This window comes from Pelecanus crispus, chromosome 1 (assembly GCF_030463565.1).
Source record: "Pelecanus crispus isolate bPelCri1 chromosome 1, bPelCri1.pri, whole genome shotgun sequence".
NCBI lineage: Eukaryota > Metazoa > Chordata > Aves > Pelecaniformes > Pelecanidae > Pelecanus > Pelecanus crispus.
In genome coordinates, this window is record NC_134643.1 from 125,626,235 (window position 1) to 125,650,527 (window position 24,293).

Below are 24,293 nucleotides of genomic sequence, written 5' to 3' on the forward strand. Positions count from 1 at the left end.
TTATAGACTCAGAGTTGTTTTCTCTAGGGATGCTCTGTCTCATTGAACAGAGTGAGAGATGAGGCAGAGCCAGTAGAGCAGATACATGCACTGAAGTCTGCCACAGAGAAGATGAAAAAGCCCACCACTGGCATGTGGATGCACGATAGACCATATGTAGCTTTTTTGTCTTCGGAGGGGTTTGAAGAGCTTGCTTTCCTTCTCTGGCTTCTATAATAAGAGCTAAGAGAACACATGAAGGTTTTTACTTATGTTGTGATTAGGTCCATATATACAGAATACCCTGAAAATACCACCGCTGTGGGAGATGGACAGAAACCAGAGCAGCAGAGAATGTTTTAACCAGATATTCTAGAGTAAATACCTTCAGATAAGTATGCCTGTATCAGTTTTTATAAGACAGTCAGTATGACTGTCCATATTTTGGTACAAACCATTTGGTTTGCAGTGCTACTGTAGCTGTTAACTTTCCTGATGCATGAGGATGTGCTGCCTCTGATGGCTGAATGCAGCTGGATTTATTCACTGAATTTAATACTCCTAGGTTTTTTACATGTACAACCCTAGAGGACAAATTCTTTAGTAATTTTGCATAAGAAATGCAAGTTTTGCCATATGTACTAAAGTACCCTAATTCAACCTGTGAGATGTCTTCTCTGGGAGATGAAGTATAATTTTCATAGAGTGATCATTCCTAAGCTAGAAAGTTACCTAGCAGTGTAACCACACTAATACAGTCTTGCCACTGTGAAAAGTTATTTGGACTGCACTGGTGTTTGCCATGTGTTATTTAGTAGAGTAACTTAAATCAGTTTGTTTAATGGAAAGTCATGAGGCTATTCCTTGGACAGAGGGAATTGAAGTGGGAAGTTGCATCTCCACTTGTGGCCAAAGCTGAAAGATGAGTTTTCTGGCCAAAGTCAGGTCAGAATAATCATGGAAATGGAGGCACAGCAGGGACCTGAAGAGATGTTGTACAGTAGCTGATACCCTTGCACTGCTGGAAACTTGATTACACATATCCCATCACTAATGTGCTAATTATATACAGTTGCACACATAGTTACACAGCTGTACCTAAATGGTACTAAGCATTCCTGTTCTGACTGGTAGTATTTCAAAGCAACATTGCATGAGGGTGAATGACTATCCAAGGTAACGAGGAGAAATTGGGCTGTAAATGCTAGTAATTCCAAGGGGAAAATGCACATTCCAGTTTGTTCTAACCATTTGGGTTTTTTTTCTGAACAGAGACAAGGAACCGGAGCTACAAATGGAAAAGACAAGACATCTGGTGAGAATGGTAAGGGTAGACTGTATTTCTTGATGGAGAATATTGAGTCAAATTGAGCTAAAATATTTTTTACTGTAATGATAGACATCGGTAGTAATGGCCTTGGTTTTGTATCTTATCTTTTGAATGTGTTTTTAAAACTGAAAGGGCTTCAGTGGGATTGTTTGCATTATATTTGTATGTTCAAATCATCTGCTAAAGTAGAGACCTGATTCTGAGCTTGTACTATGGTAAACCAAAGGACTCTGTAGAAGTCAGTGCAGATACAAATGAGGCTAGACCAAGACAGTGTTAGGTATGCGTGAAAAGGACACCAAGAGACTAGGTTAAGTATTATGAGCAGCTGCTATGTGAATGGGGAAGGTGAACAAAAGTAAACTAACTACAAAGGACTTGCTCATAACATAGTTTCTGTGGTCTGATTCATCCCACCTAATTTTAGGCCCATAACTAAGATACCAAAGTTAGAAGCCACTTGCATAGAGCTCATTTGAGTGTTGCTAGAGAGAGGCTATGGATGGAGCAGCTCACATGGAAGGACCATATGGCAAATAGGCTCCTACCTTTGGCACTCAACATGAGTGAATCTGGACTCATGCTCCACTGCTCTAAGGGGTGAGTCATTGGTTTTTTCACACTTTAACAAATGGGCTGACAGGAACCAATTTCTGCCCCTTAAGTGACACAAACAACTCTAGTCAGAAAAAAAATTGAAAATGTTGATTTTTTTTTTTCTGAAGAAAGTCAAACTGAATTTTCAGTGAAAATAGCAATTGTTTTTTAGCTGAAATCTCATTTTATTTCCTATAGGAGGCAGAAATGCTTTACACACAGATGGTTGATTAAAATACAGTTACCATCAGAAACATTTTTTCAAAGAAAAACATTTTGATCAGCTTTATTATATACCTAGCTGAATATGAGGCAGCATCAGTTTGCAGACATTCATGAACAGGATGAGGATTGAACTGTATAAATATGCTGTCTGCTTCTGCTTGATCATCCAGTTCTAATTAAAAGAATATGTTCTGGTAGTCCATACCATCTACTGAAAAGCAGGAAGAATATAAGTCTCTTCTCTGAAAAGCCAAGAGTTTTCTGAGATGGGATATTTGAGCAGTTATTTTGGATATGAGTTTTGGCCTTTACGTGTTGGTCTGAACAGAACTTTGGGCCCTTTGAGGCAACACATCCTAAAACATTAGGAGACATCTTTATGTTTAGTCTTTCTATTAGAGAGGTGACTTTCCCATAAGGGCTGTTTGCATAATGTTACAGTAAATGAAATCTGTAGATGATGTTCCCAATATGATAAAACACAAATTAGAATGGAAAAAAGAAATAAATATTTTGGGTTGTTATAGAGTCTTGAATTACTGTGAACAAATGTACCCTGGCAACAAAGCCATTTGCATTCTCAAGTTAACGGGAAAGGAAAGCAAGCAAAATTATGTCAGCCATTTGCGCAGCATGGGAAGCATGTTTTTCTCTTTACTGTTTGAACACATTATGAACTGAGCTCATTTGCCTTGAATTTCTTCCCAAATAAAGTTGTCATGTTGTCAAGTTAGCTAAGATTTACTGATCCTGCAGCATTTTTAAAAGCAAATTCTTTTTTTCTCAAAGGGAATTTTGAGTGAGAAAGGGCTGCATCATTAATTCACAAATATATATGATTCTAGTTGTAGCGTAAATTTAGGTGTAATATAAATAGGCAGATGTGCAGTTAATCTTAGACAAATAGATACAGCCTGCTGTACCTGAAGCAGAAATGTATAGCTCTTTGGCCTTATTAGCTCTGTGTAGTTAGAACTCAAGCAGAAGTGATTTAATCCTCTGAAAATTGGGGTGTGCTGTAAACCTACATACACAATATAAATCCTCTGTTACATGGGTTTTGGCCAGAAGTCTGCAATATGTCCATGTCTTAAATTTTCTTTGTGGCTGTTATCAGCCTCTTCAGATGTTCGTTTCCTTGTCAAAAGGAAACTTTCCCTCTTGTTGAAAAGGGGGGAGGGGGGGAGAAAGCAAAAACCCTTTCATCTTGTTTTAAAAAAAAAAAGTCATGCTATGAAAATATTGGCAAGGCAAACTAGTCCGGTCACTGTCCTTGCTCTTGATTACAACATCAGGAAAAGCTGCTGAAAACTAGCCCTAACAAGAAATAAACATGCCCAGCTGTTTCCAGGGGTTTTGATTTGTACAGTGGAGACATTGCAATAGGTCAGGTTTTGTTCATGCATTGTTTGTAGAAAATGAATTTTGGGCCTGTCTCTAGGCTGGCTCAAAACTGGACAAAATAAAACTAATGACCATGGCAATCGGCTTCTTTGAAGACATGTATGGTGTTGCTGTCACTGTAAAGCATTCAGGGAAATTCAATCTCTGAAGATTCCTTTTATAGTAATGGTAGTTTTGGTAGACAGTTATGAATGCATGTTCTTGTTTGACCTTTGTTAGATAGCAACATTATATCCTTAGTTGTATTTAGTTCCTACCACCACAGCAGTGGTCTCTCTTACCTAGCCTCCCTTCCAACACGCAAAATGCAGGCTCAGTCCCAGTGTCTACTGAACTGGCACTACCTCGTTCTAGCAGCCTTGCTTGTTGGCTCAGGAGGATGGGCAGTGGAGAAGATTAAGCTTCAGAAAAATCAGTAGTGTGGAGCAGTGATATGGCACAGTACAAGAGTTTGTGATAATGGGAGAAGAAAATCCCGTACACAAACTGTACTGGTTGTCATGTTGATGGATGGACTGTTGTACCTACATGGGACCTTCATTCATCAGCAGTTATCTTCCCTCAGCTGCCTTTTTGAATAGTCTTCCAGACTGCTAGGTGGTAAGGTGTGGGGGACAGAGTTCCCTTTTCTCCTCTTTCAGAGGTCATTAGCAGACAGGATTCCTCTCCACTATATTTTGTATCATATATACCACCATATTTTCTTGGGTTTTGTCCAGCAACAAGCCTGGTAGTTCTTAAAGCTGTACTAGTACTATAAACATTGGATAATGACTCATGTTGGAGTAACTTTTACTCATGCGAAGAGTTTTGCTGTTAACCTTCAATGATCTCACTGGATGCTGGTCAAGCCCTAGATGACATTTTTCTATCTTGACCCTTTAAACAAGTTGTAGTTTGTCCTTTCACAGGTTATGATCAAACTCAGATGGTGATTCATGTCTTCCTAAAGGAAGAGTGACTATTTCATTACAATGTACTCTCATGGTACATCAGTGGCTAATGAAGTCAATGGAAGAGCTCCTGATAGCTTCAGTGGGCACTGTATAAAGCTGAGTAGCTTTTCCATCCACACCATATTATATTGGTGTCAGGAAAGTCTATGTAATTCCATTCTGTTGTCAGAGTGGGAAGAACAAAAATATTATTGTGAGTAAATTACATAAACTAGCTTTCCTGGGTGAAAACTGATTGAAGGACTATTTTTAAAGAAACACCACCCTAATAATTAGCAGTAATACTATGCATCCAGAAGCACCTGTATAAAAAAAATTTGTACATAGGAGCCATGTAACTCTAGCTGCCATAACATCATTGGGTCTTGAAGGACCTCACTGTCCCTGAAAACCAAGACATACTTACTTGTGTACGCCATTATGAACTTAACTTGTAAATTATATTATATAATACTGTTCTCTGTGGTAGAAAAGACAGAGGGAAGACAGCAGTGCTATCCCCATGCACCCCCTCCTATATGAATCTGACTTGGCCTAATAGATTCAGTGTGGGATAAGAAGCTATAATTTCCTTTTTGCTCACCTGGTTTGATTGTTTAGCCTAGAGAAGAGGAGGCTGAGGGGAGACCTTATCGCTCTCTACAACTACCTGAAAGGAGGTTATAGTGAGGTGGGTGTTGGTCTCTTCTCCCAAGTAGTTAGCAATAGGACGAGAGGAAATGGGCTCAAGCTGTGCTAGGGGAGGTTTAGGTTGGATATTAGGAGAAATTTCTTTACGGAAAGGGTAGTCAAGCATTGGAACAGGCTGCCCAGAGGGGTGGTGGAGTCCCCATCCCTGGAAGTGTTCAAATAAACGGGTAGATGTGGCACTTCGGGACATGGTTTAGTCTAGTCTACCCTTGATTGGTTTAGTGTGGACTTGGTAGTGTTAGGTTAATGGTTGGACTGGATGATCTTAAAGGTCTTTTCCAGCCTAAATGATTCTATGATTAATCTGGCCTACCATGTTTGCAGATGCATCCTAAATGAAAACAGGGTGTTCCCACCTGTATTAGGTTTGTGTGGCAAGGTTTTGGTAGTGGGGTGGGAGGGCCACAGGGGTGGCTTCTGTGAGAATCTGCTAGAAGCTTCCCCTGTGTCTGATAGAGCCAATGCCAGATGGCTCCAAGATGGGCCTGCCACTGGTCAAGGCCGAGCCCATCAGCAACAGTGGTAGCACCTCTGGGATAACATGTTTAAGAAGGGGGAAAAGTTGCTGTGCAACACCAACTGCAGAAGGAGTGAGAATGTGAGAGGAACAGCCCTGCAGACACCAAGGTCAGTGAAGAAGGAGGGGGAGGAGGTGCTTCAGGCACTGGAGCAGAGATTCCCCTGGAGCCCATGGTGAAGCCCATGGTGAGGCAGCTGTGCCCCTGCAGCCCAGGGAGGACCCCACGCCAGAGCAGGGGGATGTGCCCGAAGGAGGCTGTGACCCCATGGGAAGCCTGCACTGGAGCAGGCTCCTGGCAGGACCTGTAGACCCATGGAGAGGGAGGAGCCCATGCTGGAGCAGGTTTGCTGGCAGGACTTATGACCCTGGGGGGACCCATGCTGGAGCAGTCTGCTCCTGAAGAGCCGCACCCCGTGGGGAGCAGTTCATGAAGAACCGCAGCTCATGAGAAGACTTTACATTGGAGAAGTTCATGGAGGACTGTCTCCTGTGGGTGGGACCCCATGCTGGAGCAGGGGAAGAGTGTGAGGAGTCTTCCCCTTGAAGAGGAAGGAGCAGCAGGGACAACATGTGGTGAACTGACCGCAACCCCCATTCCCCATCCCTCTGTGCCACTGCAGGGGGAGGAGGTAGAGAAATTGGGAGTGAAGTTGAGCCTGGGAAGAAGGGAGGGGTGAGGTGAAGGTGTTTGAAGGTTTGGTTTTATTTCTTATTACCCTACTCTGATTTTGGTTGGTAATAAATTAATTTCCCCAAGCTGAGTCTGTTTTGCCTGTGATAGTAATTGCTGAGTGATCTCTCCCTGTGCTTCTCTTGACCCATGAACCTTTTGTTGTATTTTCTCTCTGCCCTGTCCAGCTGAGGAGGGGAGTGATAGAGTGGCTTTGGTGGGCACCTGGTGTCCAGCCTGGGTCAGTCCACCATGCTACCTTAGTGTTCTTACTACCTTGACAATGTCACAAAGTTCCTTTGAGAAGTGACAAGTGTTAACCTATGTTCTGTTTGACATTACCTGTGGTTTTTTTGCTAAGTAACTTGCAAGCTGGTATCATACAATCTGCTCTTATGGTATACACAACTGGCAGGGAAATAATTGTAACAGAACAAATTATTTCTATCTTCAAATTTAGAATCACTCTTTTTCCTATTAGAAAGATCTCACCCTTTCTTCTGAAAGTACATAAGTCATGTGATTATTAATAGATATTTGTTAATCATTTTCTCAGAATACCAGATTTAGCATTCAGCAATATGAATATTTATGATAACAAAATATATGTTTTCATGTTATGAATTCTATAACTTCCTGGGTTTGAGTGAAACAAAAATTAATAGGTCTTTCATGAACTTACATGTTGTGGTTGAGGTCTACACAATCATGGCAAGATGGTCAATTGTACTGAAAAAGTGAAGCCCTCTTCAGTTTCTCCTCCGTTCTCAAGCATTTGTCTTGCCGGCTTATGATCTCTGCTTTGGTGTGGTCAGAAAATAAGTGAATAAGTGCTCTGTGTTTCTTCCTCTCCGTACAGTACACCATGGGATACCTCTACCTAAGGATAAAGAAAGAGTAGAGTTAATAAATTTTTCTTTTACATCTAAAATAGTCATCTAAACTCACTTAAATCTGAATGCTTCTAGAAAACATGAACAGTAATAGTAAAGAATTGTAAAACAGTCATGCATGGTATAATAGAGATAGCTCTCTAGTAAGCTTTCCTGGTAGAGGGATATGCATCTTGCAGTGTTATCAACAATCTATTCACCTACTTCATCTGCTCAAGGAATTTGGGAAATTCTGCACTCTGCACACTGCACTCAGGAATAAAGAATCTTGCTAGGCCCGACAGAGTGAATAATCAACTTCATAGTTATTTATGCAGAGTGCTTAGCTTAATAGTGCTCTAATTCCTGGCTAGAGGCCAGGATCATTATTGTAGTATGGTCTAATATAAATATCTGTTTAAGAACTTAATTAATTTTCCACTAATATTCTCCAATGACTATGTAAAAATGTACTGGTTTTGGGAACAGCCTTACAAATAAACTTACTTGTGGAAAAAAGATTTTGAAAAGGAAGGGAACACATGAGGCTAATTCGTATAAATATTCAAAGGATCTCATGGAACATGGTTTACTGTATCTGCCCGGGTCTAGAGGTCATGTTCTTTAGTCACAGGAAAGGACATTGACTGAGCTGTAGCATTGCAATGCCTTGTGCATTCTGTCTTTGCTTGTATGGCAAAAGATGAAATAGGTCTTGTAAGCAACTGCTGAATCAATGTAAAAAAAAAAAAAAAACACCAAGACAACCCTTTCAGACTGCTTCTCTCTGGTATTTCATGCCCACAGCATTAATCAAGTTAGAATGGGGAGTATTGTATGAAACTAATTAATACTGAGTTTTCCTGGGTATTAGGTTGAGCGTTGGGAGGAAAATTACCTTGCCCTCTTGTCTCTCACTCTGGTGTTCTGCTAAAATTCTCTTGTCCCTTCAAAGTGGTGCTTTTGTGGCATGTGGTCTCCCAGTCAGTAATGCAGTCTCTCTTCCACTTCTTTCAATCTATATCTAGAGCCAATTTCTGTCCTATCTCACACAACCTAACTGGTACTAGTGGGGATTTAGGAAGTGAGATGAGAATTATTTGCTGTACTTCATCCCATATCTCTCAAAATAGAAAGTCTGTGTCTCGCCAACATTCCTAGATCTATATGCAACCATCAAATAATGTAACATCTTCACAAAGCCTAAATACAGAAGTGTTTGAACCCCCAGCATGGTTATATAAGTTGTATTTGGTCATGTACAGATCGCTCGGGCTCAGAGGGAGGTGTAAAAATCCTCTGTGAACTCAATGCCATGATCTGTAGCTGAGAGTGTTTCAGATGACAGTTAGGAGAAAAATTCAAAGTAAACAGTTCTAGATGAATCCTGTCTGAAGGCATAGCTATGCAAGGCAAAAACACTGCAGGCAACCTTATCTGCTGAGTGTCATTTCAGGCACTTTGTTGGGCACAGCTACACATAAAGTTTACGCTAAGTCTCAGGCCCTCTACTGGTCTGTATCTCTTCCTTTGCCCAGACTGGTCTGCTTATCAAGGAGTCCGTTCATCTCTTCAGGCAGCCAGCATGTCTCAGCTAAAGACGGATTGAGCCTTTAATAATAAGGCTCTCAGATTGTTCACAGATCTTCCTTAGAGAGGATGCTGAAAGGAAGGGATGGGAATTATACATGAACTTCATTTCCTCTCCTAGGTGAATTTCCATTTCTTGAGGCCAGACATAAGTCCTCTCTAGAGGAATACTGTGTGCTTATTTATTTGGGACAATGATGACAATGAGGGATTTTTTTTCACAAAATTTTTTGTATCACAACTTCTGATGTTTATCTAGCAGCAAAAACTTTTAAAGCAATCATTTTTATGTGTGTTTGAGATAAAGTAGACACCTTCTGTACTGAAACTTCACCTACTCTGACACATGTCTGTACACATGCTGTGGCCATCTGGTTTCATGGAGAGCATGCTCTGGAGGAGTTTAAAGTAATGAATATACCTAATCTAAACTTAAGTAATACTTGTAAGATAGTGGATACTGTTCTTGTTCTTCTTTTATCTGACGAATCGGGTTTGATACTGTGCGTTACTGCTGCACTTCATCTGATAATGAGAAGCTTTCATTTTGAAATGTTTAGGCAGAAGCATCTTTAAAACAAAAGCATTGTATTAAAAGTTTCATCAATTAACAGAGCCAGCAGTGTTCATGTAGTCTGGCCAATGTTCTGTCTTTGGAATTCCCCACAAGTTTTCATTATGTGTATCATTTATAACATCATGACTACCAAATAAGTTAATCTACTGACACAAAGAATATAGCATTATGCACGTGAAGGGTGTCTGTGTATATGTTGCTATATGATGTTAATTATGCAGGGGTTTTTTTTGCATGTTGTTTTGGGGTTTTTTCTTCCCTGGGACTGCACTGGAGAGGAAAAGAATGGTTTCCTATCTGATGATAGAGTACCAGGAGAGTAAATTAAATGCAGAAGTCCCATAGGGGAAAAAAAACAAAGCAGAACAGCACAACCATAGAAGAATGATTTTTAAGGGCTTAAAAATATGAAATTATTTCAAAATGTATTTCTCCTTTTCTTACCTTTGAGGAAAAGGTCCCTAGCTGGCACCTTTGAGATGGAAAAACCTTCACACTTAACAGTCCTGCTACAAATGAATCTGTCTAGGTACTTATATGGTTCTCTCACCACTATAGTAACTTAGTGTCTTCCAAGTATTTAAAAATAGAGATAACAATAACAATTTTTGCCCCAGTCCATTTCTTTCTTTCCAGCTTGCTACAAGAATAACTTGATTAATTTATGGGATCTTGCTTTTGCATACAGTGCCTGCATACAACTTGGGAAACTTGTGTGCCTGCTTTACATGTGATGCTCTCCAACTGAGTGCACCCAAAAATTCAGCTGCATTTCTAAAAATATGAGAAATGAACACATGTATATAAGTATATATACTTATATATGGTCACTCATACAGTCTGCTCTTTTGTACCTTTGCAAGAGGTGGAAATTAGTAGAGCTGCAGCATTCCTGCAGTATTTTGACTAGAAGCAGCCCAAGAAAATAATCATGAATTATGCTCGCTTGTAACTTAGTTTCAGTACTTAATGGAGGATCACAGCCCTGTTGTGTTAGATGGTGCCCACTGGCCCTCCCCCCCAAAAAGCTTACTGTGTTGTCAGGCAAACCAGGTTCAGTGAGAACATGTAGGAGTAGTTTTCACTACTCATGGTATTCCCTGAAAGAATGGAGTCTGTAAAAATAAAAGTAGCAAGAGCACTGTTTAGGTCTGAGACCCAAGCCTCTTCAGGATACCAACAAGGAGCTTGACATGCTCCTTTGTCCTTGGGTTTCTTGATATTTGCATTGACTGTGGCCTGTTATACTCCGGGTTTGGCCTTTCTGTCTCCTAGTTTCCACCCTTAGCTGACAGCCACTACTTCCCTGTTCAGTAAGATTTTGTCTCGGTTTCTTTGTCCTTTCAATAACACCAATGTGACTTAGATCCAGCTTCCTGCAGTATTGGGATCCTGGCACTTAGGAGGTGCCTAATTCAGTGGGTGTTTGAGCACCTGAAAGGTGGTAGGAGCCCTAATCCTTTCTGAGAAGCTGGTCTGTAAAGATCAGGCTAGATCATTAGGAAAAAAAAGTCAGTTGTAAATGAAGAAAAAAAAATAATAATAAAGCTTTGGTGATGCTGGTGGTTTTTGCCTTTTAGATGTATGATAAATATGCTGGAGTTCCTGTCAAGTGTTAATGAGGAAAGGCAGAACTGAAATTATGCCTTTGACAAGTGCCATATTTCTTTTGGAAATCAGTCTGTAATTATCAGTGTGCTGCCTGACTATGCACCAGGGAGAACGAGACTTCTTGCCATGACTGGCATGTAGCTGACACGCACTGGCTTGCTTCCACCAATGTGCACTCATTTGAAACTGTGCTGTCATCAATACTCTGAGAAGACAAACATTTAGTTCTGCTTTGCTGCTGGTAGGAACCCAAATGAAGGGCACGGGTCAAGCCAGTCCCTAGATAACCCTGGTAAAACCAGTAATGTTACCTATGAGATGAATCTGTCCCCACATCATCAAGGGAGGTTTGGGGCTAGAGTCAATGGCATATGTAAGCTAGCATAATTACACTGGAAGTCAATGGAGCTGGACTGACTTGCACAAGTTGCAGATCTATCTCTATATGTTCCCAGACACTAACAACAGTTGATTAAAAGGCTACAAGAGGTGGATGTAGCTCAGCAGCATGTTTTTTAATTTAGTGGAAGTGAAAAATGAGAAAGGAACACAATCAATGCACAACAGTGGTTACCAGGATTTACTGTTGCAGAAACATCACTTTTTGACTGTACACACTGTCTGCCTTACTTCATATGCTAGGCTTTTCTTTTGTTCTGTTATTTTTCTTTTCCAGAAGACTTGGTTTTGTAAATGAAATGAAAATGTTTTTCCACTTAAGAGTTCCTTGTCTGTTAGTAATTCGGTAAATGATTAATCATTTTTTCCTGAAAGTTTTAAGATTTTAATTTATAGCACACAGCTGTCTCAATGCACTTAGCTTGATGCTCCAAAATTAGCTTGTAATTTGGTGTTATCAAGCTCCCTTGTGTAAGCAGGCACCAGAATTTAGAACAGCAGGAATGTTACAGACATGATTAAAATTTGGTCCTTAGCTGAACTAGTGACCAGAACAAAGAGCAGTTAAGGCTGCAAAAAGGAATTAGATGCTACAACATGAACCAGCGCAAAACTGCACCTTCAGTCCCGGTGCTCAGAGTGGATTTCAGGACCTTATGTAAAGTGCCTGCATTTCCAGTGCAATGTAATAGAAGGGTGTCTCAAAGTGGGACTTCAGCCCCCATGTGTCTTGGGTTCCTATGCTGAACAGGAGCTGTTAGGATTAATAATAGTAAATTCTGCCCCTCTCTATCAATTAGGGGTGAAATTCCTCTTGCCTGGCTGTATTGGTGTACATCTGTGTGCAAGACCTAAAGCTCCATTTATTGTCAACAGAGAAATGTATTCTTTTGTGACATGATACTTACCAGAATGAGTTTCTCTGGAGAGTCTGGTGTTACGGATCCTAATCTGATTTAAGTATAAAACAGCTTCTGATTTGCTCAACTCTATCAAGACTGAGGAACTTGTGGGTAATACTAAAATAAAAGTCTAGAGCCTGTATATCTCTGGAGTTAAATGGATGCTCAACGGGGTTTTTCAGAATGTGAGTTTTGGACCTGGGCACTTAATTTCTCCTTAATCCCACCTCAAGCAACTCCATCCTTATTTAGATCTGGCTGATCCTGGCCACCTCATGTCATCTCTTCCAGCCATTTTCTCTATGGAAATCTGGATGTGAAAACATCCAAATATTTCCTGGCTTGGGGTCTTTGTTAGCTAGGATACTGGATCTGATGAAAGCATTTGCTTTGGTCAAGCACACTTGGTATTGGTTCATTTTTTCCCTAGATCGCAGTGGGTTACGAATAGGAAGGACTGAGAAAAATACTTATTTTCCAAGGAGGAATTCTCAAGAAAAGAAGAAACTTGGATAGCACCAGATATGGAAAAGGCATTTTGAGAGTCACAGTGGAAAATAGGGCAGGGTGCTCTGGCAGCTCCTGGGAGATACTGTGAGAGACTGGAACTCAGCTCTCAGCACTTCTCTAGGGTCTCACAGTAACATTATTTAATCACAGCTGATGAATGAGTACTCCAACTGTATTTTGAGTATCTCATCTTTCATTCTAATTTATACCTAAAAACTCCTGAGACTGCTGGTTGACTCTAGGTGGGGAAAGCATTAATTATTTGTTAGGTTTTAGTGAAACACTGGCACTCCACAGTGACCGATTTACTAGCTCCTCTAAAGGCTGCCAATAAAAAATGGACATGTGCAAATGTATTCATTAGCACAAACTAATTAAAATCCAGGCTAATAGCCAGAAAAAACAACACATTATTGTAGGATTTTGGAATTCATTATGTGTCTGTACTAATCCAACAGTAACTATCCTGGCTCTGCAGTTTCTAATCTAAGGTACAGATCTCATACTGATAGCCAGACAGCTAAGAGTTAGCCTTTGGGATTGCTAGTGGCCTTTTTACTCTAAGTCATTTCTACTTTCATAGGTTCTGCAGAAGTGATCCTTTCTGAGAATGTGTTGCAACAGCTTGCTCTCTTTCAAACGCAATGTGTACGAGAGAGTGTCCCTCACCTGAACATCTTTAGTTTTATTGCACAGCGGTGGTGCATTAACTTCCAATTCGTTGTGACTTTGGTATTCTGTAGTTAGTGGTAGCTAACTTCTGGTATTCTGGTAGCTAGCTTCTGGTATTCTGAAGCTTAGATGAGCCTTGATCAGTCCTTCCTTTACTTTTGTAGGTTTTTTAAGGGCTTGTTATGTTCATTCTGCCTTCTTTATATAGGCACTGTTTTCTCCAGCTAAACAATGCTGCACTAGTGTATCTAAATGATTTTTACTAATAATTTCCATGTTCATAAAATAATTTAATTCTCATTAAAATTGGTAGCACCTTAAGAATTTGGGGATGAGGTTCCTATAGACACTGCAGAGAGTTTCTGACCCAAACTTCTGAGAGAAAGCAAGAATTAGCTATGGAGAAAATTCTGGGCTGGATTCTCTGGTTTTTGGCAGATGTGGTACAGGTAAACAGAAGGGTAGGAGGGGAATGATTAATAAAGCCTGAAGATACGTTTATCCTTCTGGCCTTAGACTGATTTCACCAAGTTGAATAAAGGTTATCAGGTGTGGTACCTTTAGAAAAGATGTGGAGGTACACATAATACCAGACCTCCAGTTATATATGGGCCCCATCTTGGGGTATGATGGGAGTGCATATACCTCCATCCTGGGTTATACAGATGGCTGTTCATACAGCATAGATGAGAATCAGATGCCCCCCTTCTCTTCACCTCAAATAACCAGGGGCCAGAACCGACATAGGGAAGGACATCTCGACAGAGCTGAGGCAGCTGGATTCAAGGCTGTTTGGCATCCTGAAGCAGCTACCTCTTGGTCTAGCAGCCAGCAGACTAATTACTAGCAGACAGTGCAAAGCACAGGTGTATTATGACCTCATCTATTGATTTTGTTCATAAAGCAGACAGCTGTATTTTTCACTAGCAAAAATTTCTTGATGACCTTTGCAATGAATCTATTCCTAACTAAACTCTGTGTATCTCTTGTGAGGTCTGCCTCTGGGAGGCAAAGACATGTTGTGCTGTCTAGGATAAGCTGGAAAAAGGCATTCCTGGCTTCTTTTAGCCAAGGAGGTAAGAAGACAAATGGAAGACGTGTGGTTTTGGACCTTTTTATCAATGGGTGATAGATGCTGTCAGTGGCAGGCACAGACACAGGCTTTCCCAAGCAGTCATGAGTCATCACTCTATCCATCAGCACCACTTTGTCTCATCTCAGACAAACTTAAGACTTTGGCTTAAACATTTGGCTTAAGTTCCTTTCTCTGTCAAATTCAAGAGAAAGAAATAGCTCTGCTAGACTCTAGTGGAAAGCAATCTGGAGATTAAGGATCCATAAACAGTATTGTATAGGCTTAGCACACTGGCAGACAGGCCCATGTCATATGCCCATAGGACCAGGTGCAAGACTTGGAGCTGCTCTGCCCATGTCCAGGAGATTTGATGGACCCAGTTTGCACTGACTATTGGACCTCTTTGAAACTGTGGCCCTATGCCAGAGAAAAGTGTCACAACTGTTGTTTAAATATTTATGGTTTTTAAATGAGGGACCCCATAAATAAAAAGCAAGAGACTGAGTCATGGGATGGAGTCCTCTGGAGGTCTTAGCTAAAAACCATTCCATTAGGGAAGAACATCAAAAAGAAACTGTATTTTTGGCTATTCCCTCCATTCCTCCCATGCCACAGGCAGACCTTGTGAACAACGCAATCTAGAGGCCATTCTCAGATGCAGCAGAATTAGTGTAGATTTTTTGTCTTTATTCATCATCTTAAGAAGATTACTGCTGCTAACATTGGCATTTTCTCTTTTACCTGGTGGACTGGCTGTGGTCCAGGGTGAGTTGGAAGTAGAATATATATTTTCTTCCTTTTATTAGTTCTTTGTCTTCTTGCAATAGAAGATGCTGCACACAAAAAATCAGTGAAGAAAGCTGCATCAAGGGATACTAGTGCTTCTTTGTAGTTTCTCCCCCATATATCTGTTTGTGTGAGCTTGTAACTCCCACTCCATTTGGTTCAGAAAGTTTCAATTTTTAATGAACCTAAATGTAAGCACATCCACAACTGCCATTATTTTTAGAGTGGGTACTATGCAAGATCACTAAGTTATTGTTTTCCTCTCCAAAGTATAAATAGATCCAAATTTACTTGAAACTTGGCATAGAAAGGTTTTGTAACTACCTGACCCTAGTTTCAGGCTTCGCACAACTCTTAGGACACCACAGTAATTTTCTATGCATGTAAGTTGTTTTCGCCAGGATTATGTAGTACCATGAAGAATATTTAGGGGCAGATCTCTTGACTGAACTTGCAGAAGAGAAGCTAGCATCTAATTAACCTGAGCTGAGATAGAGAGCAACTGCTTCTATTCTGCTGTGTTTGTGAGATTTCTGGCCTAGCAGCAAGAGGCTGAGTACAGCTTCCACTTTTGTTCATCACAGTGTAACATTTCAGTATAATTGCTGAGATAGTGAATGATCCAGCCTAAAGCTGCCAGGCTCCTCTTCCAGTGTCAGGGATACCTTTTGTTGTTGTAAGTGATGCTGTCTGGATGTCACAAAACAGTTGATAAGCTTGACCAAGCATGTCAGAAAACAAAACAAAAAGCAATGTAGACTTTCAGTTCAGGCAGTTCAAAAAAAATGTGTTCTGCACCCCCAGTGGCTTGTTTCAGAAGAAAGTCTGATCAATTTGCTTAAAAAAAAAAAAAAAAATTGTTCTGGTTATTGCCAGTCAGAACAGGTTGCACAGATTGAGGTAAGCAGCAGAAAAGAGACACAGATCCTCAGCTGGTGCAAATTACCATAGCTATTCTGGCAGTCGTTTCTGCTGGTTTATGCAAGGCCCAAGAGACATTCACTATACTGAAGCTTCTAACCAGTCATTGTCTTGTATAAATAGATAGTTTTCTGCCAGTGAGACCCCTTATTCTCACAAGCAACAAGTGAGTGTGTCCATGAGAGTGGGATGAAGCATGTGATGCAGTGGGATGCACTGGGGTCATTCCAAGCTACTGGTCCTCTCTGCCAGGCAGGCCAGGCTGCTGCAGTAGGTCAAATTAGTTATTCCTTACTTTCTTCCCATCTTCATAAAAACTGAAGTTTTCCTTTCATCTTTTCCACAAGCAGTTTCTTCTTTGGCTTGCTTTCTTACTGTCTCCCTCATGCTGTGTTTGTCTCTTCATTCTTTCTCTTCCCCCAGAGAATTTCATGTCTCTTCAGCACAGCTAGGTCAAATCCTACTTCTCCCTCTAACTGCCTGATTTTCCCTCTTCTAATTTTCCCAGGCAGTTCCAGTCTGGGTCTTCAGTAAAGAATATACATTCACCAAAAGAAGGTTACTGACTAATGCTCTAATTTGGAGTCATGGTTAACCCTCACCCCAAAGTCTCTCATTTCTCTCCAGTCTCACAAAACATTTTCTGTTTCCCAGACTACATTTGAGCAAGAGCCAGGTGAGTAGGCAGCAAAGAAACATCTGGAAGAAGAGTACCACATTTAAGAAGGAGACAAAGCTGTCTTTAAAATAGCAGGATTCGAAACAAGAGGGCTTTTAATTGTTCTGTCTGCCTTATTAGCTTGGGAAGGAAGGAAGGAAAGAAGGAAGGAAGGAAGGAGTAAAAATTGGGTTTCCTGAACAAAAGAGAAGAAAAAAATATTTAATTGTTTCTGTTTACATTCAGGTCTAAAATTCAAGCAGTGAAGAAAATGAGGTGGGTTTTAGTGCAACAGGGACTAGTTCTGGGGTGTGCCATATGCTGTGCATTCTGCATATGCCAACACTTGCGGTGTCAGTTAGGAATTCAAGTCCTAACTTAAATCCTTGATTGCGCTAACCCAGCTTGCGTTTTCTGATGCAGAGGAAATGCATGAAATTTCTAGTCCTTCTTCTAGATACTAACCTTGTAAGCTCATGGGGCTTGTAATCCTCAGAAATAGAGGAAGGAAAAATGAATCTATATATATTAGAATGGGCTGGAGTAATGATCTGAGGTTGGTCAACTGTGTGTGTCAGCTGAGGTGCTGTTTCTGATCAGCTTTATTGACAATCTGACATGTCTGTAAATCCAAACACAACTTTAAAAGTGCCTGTCAAAGCTTAAATTCACACAGGGGAAAATGTTTTCTAGAAAAGTTTTAGTTGAATAGCAGAGTTACATGCTAGAGAAATCCTCAGACACAGAATGTATAAGGGAGAGCTTTGATTAATTTTTGTCTTCCATGTAATCATTTTAAGTGACTGAACTATTTTCTGTTTTTTTTCTGAGGTTAAAACTTCAAGAAATCATTGGTAACTCTAAAAACAGCAGCATAGGAATATTCACACTCCAGTTATGACCCCTTTTAAAGGTTTTCCAGCTATCCATAGCTTTTATTTTTATTTCATTTAGTTTACATTCTTTTACTCATATCATATACACTTACTTTGTTTATTACAATCTGGACTGGTGGAAAGGCCAATTAACAGAGCTGCTGAACTCTGCTGGTTAAGAGCTCCCTTTTCAGTTGTACACAGCCTTGCCAAAATCCAATTGCTTAGGCTGAAATTTGTCATGTTGATTGCTTGCCTCAAGCAGAATTATTTTGGAAGGGTTCAGCAAAGTCATTCCAGTTGTTTCCAAAAATGAGGCTTGAACAAAATGCTAGCATGTCTAGCAATTAAAAACAACTTTTAGTGGCCTTTTTTTTGACTGTTTTGAGCCTTTGTCGTTTTGAAGAGAACTGTAAGATTTGCCATCTGGGATGTGACTTTTCTATCTTCAAAATTGGCCAAGTTATAAATGTTTAGAAAGACAAGTCTTACGTTTGCATGTGTTTAGTGAAGCAGTTAATTTTTTTTTTGATGAAAACTGAATATCACTGAGTCAAATAGTAAGCACTAAAACAACTAAACTAACACTGTCTTTGCAAGGCTTAAGGAAATTATAGTTTTCAGTAATTGCTGCTACATGCTTCTGTAAGGCATGCTTTGGCCAGGAACTGAAACTAAGAGCATGGCAGTGCCCCTTCTGTGTTCCCAAGACACCATAGTTGCTTAGGAGGCAATGTACCTCCTTGCTTGGAACCAGATGGTCACAGAAGCTGGAGCAGGGAGGTCAAAGGATGGAATGACAAAGGAGTTCGGTAAGTCTCATCAGGATACTAGAATCCCAGAGTATTAGGGAGGGTTTGATACTTTTGAATGGACACTGGGACTGGGAGGGAGGAATATGAATTAGGATGCGAGAACCAGAGGAGGGCCAGGAGCCAGCTAGTGTGGGAGGGGGCTGGGGTGGAGTTCTGAGGTTAGGGGATGCCCTGGTACAGTTTTGGGGACTAAGATTAGCCAAACAAAGAAACGCCGTTGTTGAGGTCTGATGGGAACCGTGATGAGGATCTAGGCTGGAGAAGAGATGGGGCTAGCCCTCAGTTTATACAGATGAGGTGGAACAGAAATAGCCACCACATCTGAAGGCATTAATGAGCGATGAAGTCTCCAAGCCTGCAGCCCATACCTTCCATTGTCTCATTGTTCCTTTCCTGTCAGCCGTGTGAAACCCATGGGCAAAATATGCAACTCATCCCATTTCCTGCTGATTCAAGTAGAGGACAACAGCCTGCTACCGCTATCAGTTACTTCATTAAAGAGGTCGATGTGGTGGATCTAACAGTTCCAAGCAGTCGTGCTGAGGAACCATGTGGGTGTCCATATGTTGTAGCAGAATATAATTTTTTTCTTTAAATCTAGGAAACACAACGTGCTCCTAAGACTATGAAAGTTGCAAAGTCAAGAATTTGAAACAGGATTTTCTGGAATTAAAGTTGTCTATGCAAAATTAACTGAATTAATTGTGTGATGGTATCAGTGTAGTTTGTCGTTTACTGACTTTTTCAGGCTCAACTTTGCAACCTTAATATTCTTTTAAGATAGCTTTATGTGTGCAATAAACATACAACTGAAGCAGGAGGGAGCCCTTTATTCCCTGGCCTCAGTTAGATTTTCATGTCAATTAGACTATCTGGCACTGGGTTTAATAACTCTCTAATTGCAATTGCAGCACTTAGCCAAATCAATGCCCACCCTTCCTGATAAAATTGTTTTTAAATAGCAGTTGTTAAAAGGCACCAGGTGAAAAATTAGTGAGGTGAAAACAAAGACAGAATGAATAGGAACCCTCCTTTTCTTCCAGACAACCTCACATCAATAAAGCTTGCTTTTTGTTTTGTTTGGTTTTAAAATGGCTTTGCATTTTTTGTACTTAAAACATTTTATATTTAAAAGCAAACCACTCCACCAGCTTCTGAGTTTCAGGGAGACCTTGTGAATCTGCAAGGATACAAAGCATTTACCATAAATTTATACCAAAGAATTTCTTTTTGAACCTTGCTGACATTTACTTCCTAATTCATTGCCTGGAAGTTGTGTGGAGTTTTTTTTTGTAATTGTGCTTGAGATAAAGGACCTACGCACACTCCTAATTTTTTAATTAAAAAACCAAAACAAAAAACCTCTGACGAATGAACGTGTGTAATGACCACCTGCCAAAATCTCTGTACAGCTTAATGCCATTTCTCTCTGTTTCACTGTCACTATAAGTCTTTTCAGCACAAGGCAGAGATCTACAGGGGCACAAAGCCAGTCACAGACATACAGGGGAACAAGTTGCACACGGATCACCGTTGCTCTCCTACTCTCCTATTCCTCCATCTTGAGGCCATGTGTATTGTAAAGCTGAATGCGGCTGCACTAAGGGTACTTTAGTAGGGGTGGTTGTGCGTGAACCCTGTTAGGTGGGATTGCCAAGCAAAAGGAGGTGCTGCTGAACCAGGATGAGAGGGAGGAAAGGGTTGACAGTCCCTTCCGGAGAAGGAGAAGGCAGGGAATGCTCCAGGTGACAAAAGTAATTTGTTACAGCTCTGAGGGCTGGAAGGCAGCTTGTGTGGTGGGCCAGTGTGGTACTTCACAGCCATCACTTTCATTGGCAGCTCAGAAATGCACTGCGCATCAAGCATGTACAACCTTTCTTTGTGTCCTCAGTGTACTGTGTGGGTTTAAGTGCACCGTCTGTCAGGATAATGAGACCATTTTCACTTCCCTGCTCCATAACCTCCTGATATAAATAAAGAGCTAAGAATATTGGTCTACTTTCTCCTTTCACTGGTACTTTACTGGAAAACCATGCTTGCTTTTACCAACATTTTAAAAATAAGATGTAGGTGTGATTAATCAATACATAGGCTATAAAATAGTGGATGCTCCTTCTCCTTGCTGCACACCTGAGAATAAGCCCACTGTAACCCAGCCTTAATGATCTACACATTAGTCGGGTGCTTGTCAGATGCTTGTTGGAACATATAACTGCATTCTTATGGGAGAACAACCCCTCTACCCTTTATCTGAAATAGCATCAAGTTCAAAAGAGGATGTTGCTGAGTCAGTGCCTGGGACTTGGAAGGTTTGGAATTTTATTTTTTTATGAGATTAGGAAAAGGAAAAAAAAAAGTAGAAGCAGGATTTGAAGTACTGTCTAGTGCCTTTGGTGCCTGACCTTGCTCATTAATCTCTGCTACTTTGAAAAGGCTTGGAAAATTACATTACCCTATACCATCAGTCCTCACTCAATAAATACAGACACTAAAGTCAGGGATGAGAAATCCCACAGAGCTTTGGTATTGACTTGTTAGAATTCCAAGCTTTAGCCTCACAATACAGTAACTGTCTATAAGTAATGAACAAGCTGCTGAGAAGGACATCTTGCCCTTCTGGATTAATTCCCCACTCTTTTAGAGAATCTGTTCATTGCCATTTTTTACTCCCTTATGCCAAACAGTAAATTGTTCTATGTGCCAATAAGGTCTTTTCTATTACTCTGTGAGAGGAAATTTGTGGAAGAGCAGAGCTATGCTCATGTTCTGTCTCAGAGCCAATAGTCATATTAACCTCAGCATCAGTTTCTACAGTAGGGGAGGGGAAATAGAAAAAGACGACGATAAGGATGTATGGGGGGGGTTTGTATTTCTTCCAGTAAGAAATGATGAAGCAGTAACTTGTGTGCTTTGGCATTTAAAGAACATGTGCGTGCACTTGTCCTGTAAAATCAGAATTCTCTACTGAGTGCACATCAGCTAAGATTTCAGTGCAGAATCATAGAATCGTAGAATCGTTTAGGTTGGAAAAGACCTTTGAGATCATCCAGTCCAACCATTAATCTACACTACCAAGTCCACACTAAACCAATCAAGGGTAGACTAGACTAAACCATGTCCCAAAGTGCCACGTCTACCCATTTTTTGAACACTTCCAGGGATGGTGACTCCACCACCTCTCTGGGCAGCCTGTTCCAGTGCTTGACCACATTTTCCGTAAAGAAATTTCTCCTAATTTCCAACCTAAACCTCCCCTGGTGCAGCTTAAACCCATTTCCTCTTGTCCTATCGCTAACTACTTGGGAGAAGAGACCAACACCCACCTCACTACAACCTCCTTTCAGGTAGTTGTAGAGAGCGATAAGGTCTCCCCTCAGCCTCCTCTTCTCCAGGCTAAACAACCCCAGTTCCCTCAGCCACTCCTCATAAGGCCTGTGCTCCAGACCCTTCACCAGCCTTGTTGCCCTTCTCTGGACATGCTCCAGCACCTCAATGTCTTTCTTGTATTGAGGGGCCCAAAACTGGACACAGTATTCCAGGTGCGGCCTCACCAGTGCCGAGTACAGGGGGACAATCACCTCCCTGCTCCTGCTGGCCACACTATTCCTGATACAAGCCAGGATGCTGTTGGCCTTCTTGGCCACCTGGGCACACTGCTGGCTCATGCTCAGCTGGCTATCAACCAGCACCCCCAGGTCCTTTTTGGCCAGGCAGCTTTCCAGCCACTCTACCCCAAGCCTGTAGTGTTGCATGGGGTTGTTGTGACCCAAGTGCAGGACCCAGCACTTGGCCTTGTTAAACCTCATACAGTTGGCCGTGGCCCATGCCTCCTCCTTACCCACAGGTGCTGCACAGGACCCAGGAAGGAAATAGAGGGGATTTGTGTTGGGGAACTGTACAAGGAAGTGGTCACTATGGTTTTCTGTGCACTTCATGCAGACTATAATCTCATGTCAGCGGGGGCCTTCCTTGGCTTGGATCAGCAATGAGAAGCATGGCTAGCAATACCTTTCAAAAGGTACTTGTCTTCTCCAGCACATCCAGTACATCTGACTTGCCCATTTTTTTCTTCTCCTTTATGTCATCTCAGTCCTGCAGTCAAGTAATGTCTGCCTTTGACACACGCTAGGTGCAACAAGGTTCCTTTGAGCATCTTCACTCTTCAGCAGAATGGCAGCAGCCGTCACCTGGCTCATTATTACCTAAACAGCAGAGCAGAGATTTGGTGTTTGCAGTAGCTTGCAAATTCAATTATTGTTCTCACAGCAACTGTCATTTGGCTGGTTGTTCATATGAAGCATTTGATATTGCTTGTCATGGTCTTAACTATAATCCCTTATTAGGGAAATATAAGAAGTCTTACTGATGTACACTTAAAAAAAAAAAGAAAAAGGCTTTTGAGCATGAAATAATCTCTCCATAGCATGCAGACACACATACATGCACAAAAATTCACTATCCTTGGAATAAATTGGAAGGATAGCAAGAGGTGCTGACACAGGTTTTTTGTCTGTTCAACTATATATCTATAAAAAGAGAAATGTAGGCAGACTGTTCGGTCAGCTACTGAGGGAACATGAGAGGATCCAGATCAGCTGCACAACTGGCAGCTTCACTGGCAATCTCATCAGAGGGAACAAATGTTCGTTTTGACCCTCTGTTGAAGGTGAGCTGTTCTCTCCTTGCTAGCAATGGGGTGGAAGCACACAGATGGAGTAGTGTGAAAAGGTATGCCTCTATTTTATTTTCTTCCTTCCTGAAGCAAGATTTCTTAGCTGCTACAGTTTCAGTGTAGTACCTTTCATAAGGGCTAAATAATTTCGTTGATGAGAAATAATTTCACATGAAATAGCAGATAAGTGTGTTCATATTAAATTCTACAATGTGTAGTTCAGGCACCACTCAGGCTCAGGGAATGTTATTCATTTGATTAAGTATCAATATCTACATCTGAACTAGTCACCCTGAGCTCCGTTTATAGCTAATAGAGAATTAGCCAGTATAGGAAGGGGATTCAAGGGTGAGATTCATGCTATCCTAAAATGTCTGCCTAAAGTAGGTCAGATGAATTGCACTCTCAGAACGCCTGTTTTTTTCCATTGGTTTCTTTCTAAAGCAAACTGATGAGCTCTGATGTAAATACCTGCAGGTTTTTTTTTTTTGGTTGGTTGGACTCAATGATCTTAAAGATCTTTTCCAACCTAAATGATTCTATGATTTTGTGATTCTAAGATAGGTTAGGTGAATTCTTCTCAGGAATTGGACAAAGCTTTTTATCTAGAACCCAGTTTTTAAATGTTCAGCCTAATGAGCTTCTGCACAACATGTAACATGGCTTTCCACATGGCTATTCGGCAAGACAGCCTGGAATACACTGACAACACCCTCCAGCATATAATTCCGTTTTGCGCTCTTTCAGAGCTATATTGCCACAGGATCTTCATTTGTCTCCCCCTTACTGCTATTTCAGTGCTATCATGCATTCTCCTGAGGTGCCCCTCTCTTCCTAAGAAAGTTAAGCAAACTAGCCTACAGGGGAAATAAACATATAATGTGGCTTTTTGTGTTCAGTGGAGACATGGTAAATTCAAATTAATGCTTCTGTTCAGATAACAGCCCAAGCAAAAGAAAACAGCGGAAATTTCCTAGAACCCTCTTG

At 40.9% G+C, this 24,293-nt stretch overlaps 1 protein-coding gene across 1 annotated transcript in view; it reads left to right on the top strand.

Moving 5' to 3' along the window:
* The first annotated feature begins 408 nt into the window (after window positions 1-408).
* Window positions 409-24,293, top strand: part of PCP4 (Purkinje cell protein 4) — a 36,724-nt gene continuing 12,839 nt past the window's right edge. Inside the window, exons 1-2 of the mRNA XM_075713421.1 lie at window positions 409-426; window positions 1,252-1,303. Coding sequence (XP_075569536.1) covers window positions 409-426; window positions 1,252-1,303 — 70 coding nt within the window. The remainder of the gene's footprint in view (window positions 427-1,251; window positions 1,304-24,293) is intronic.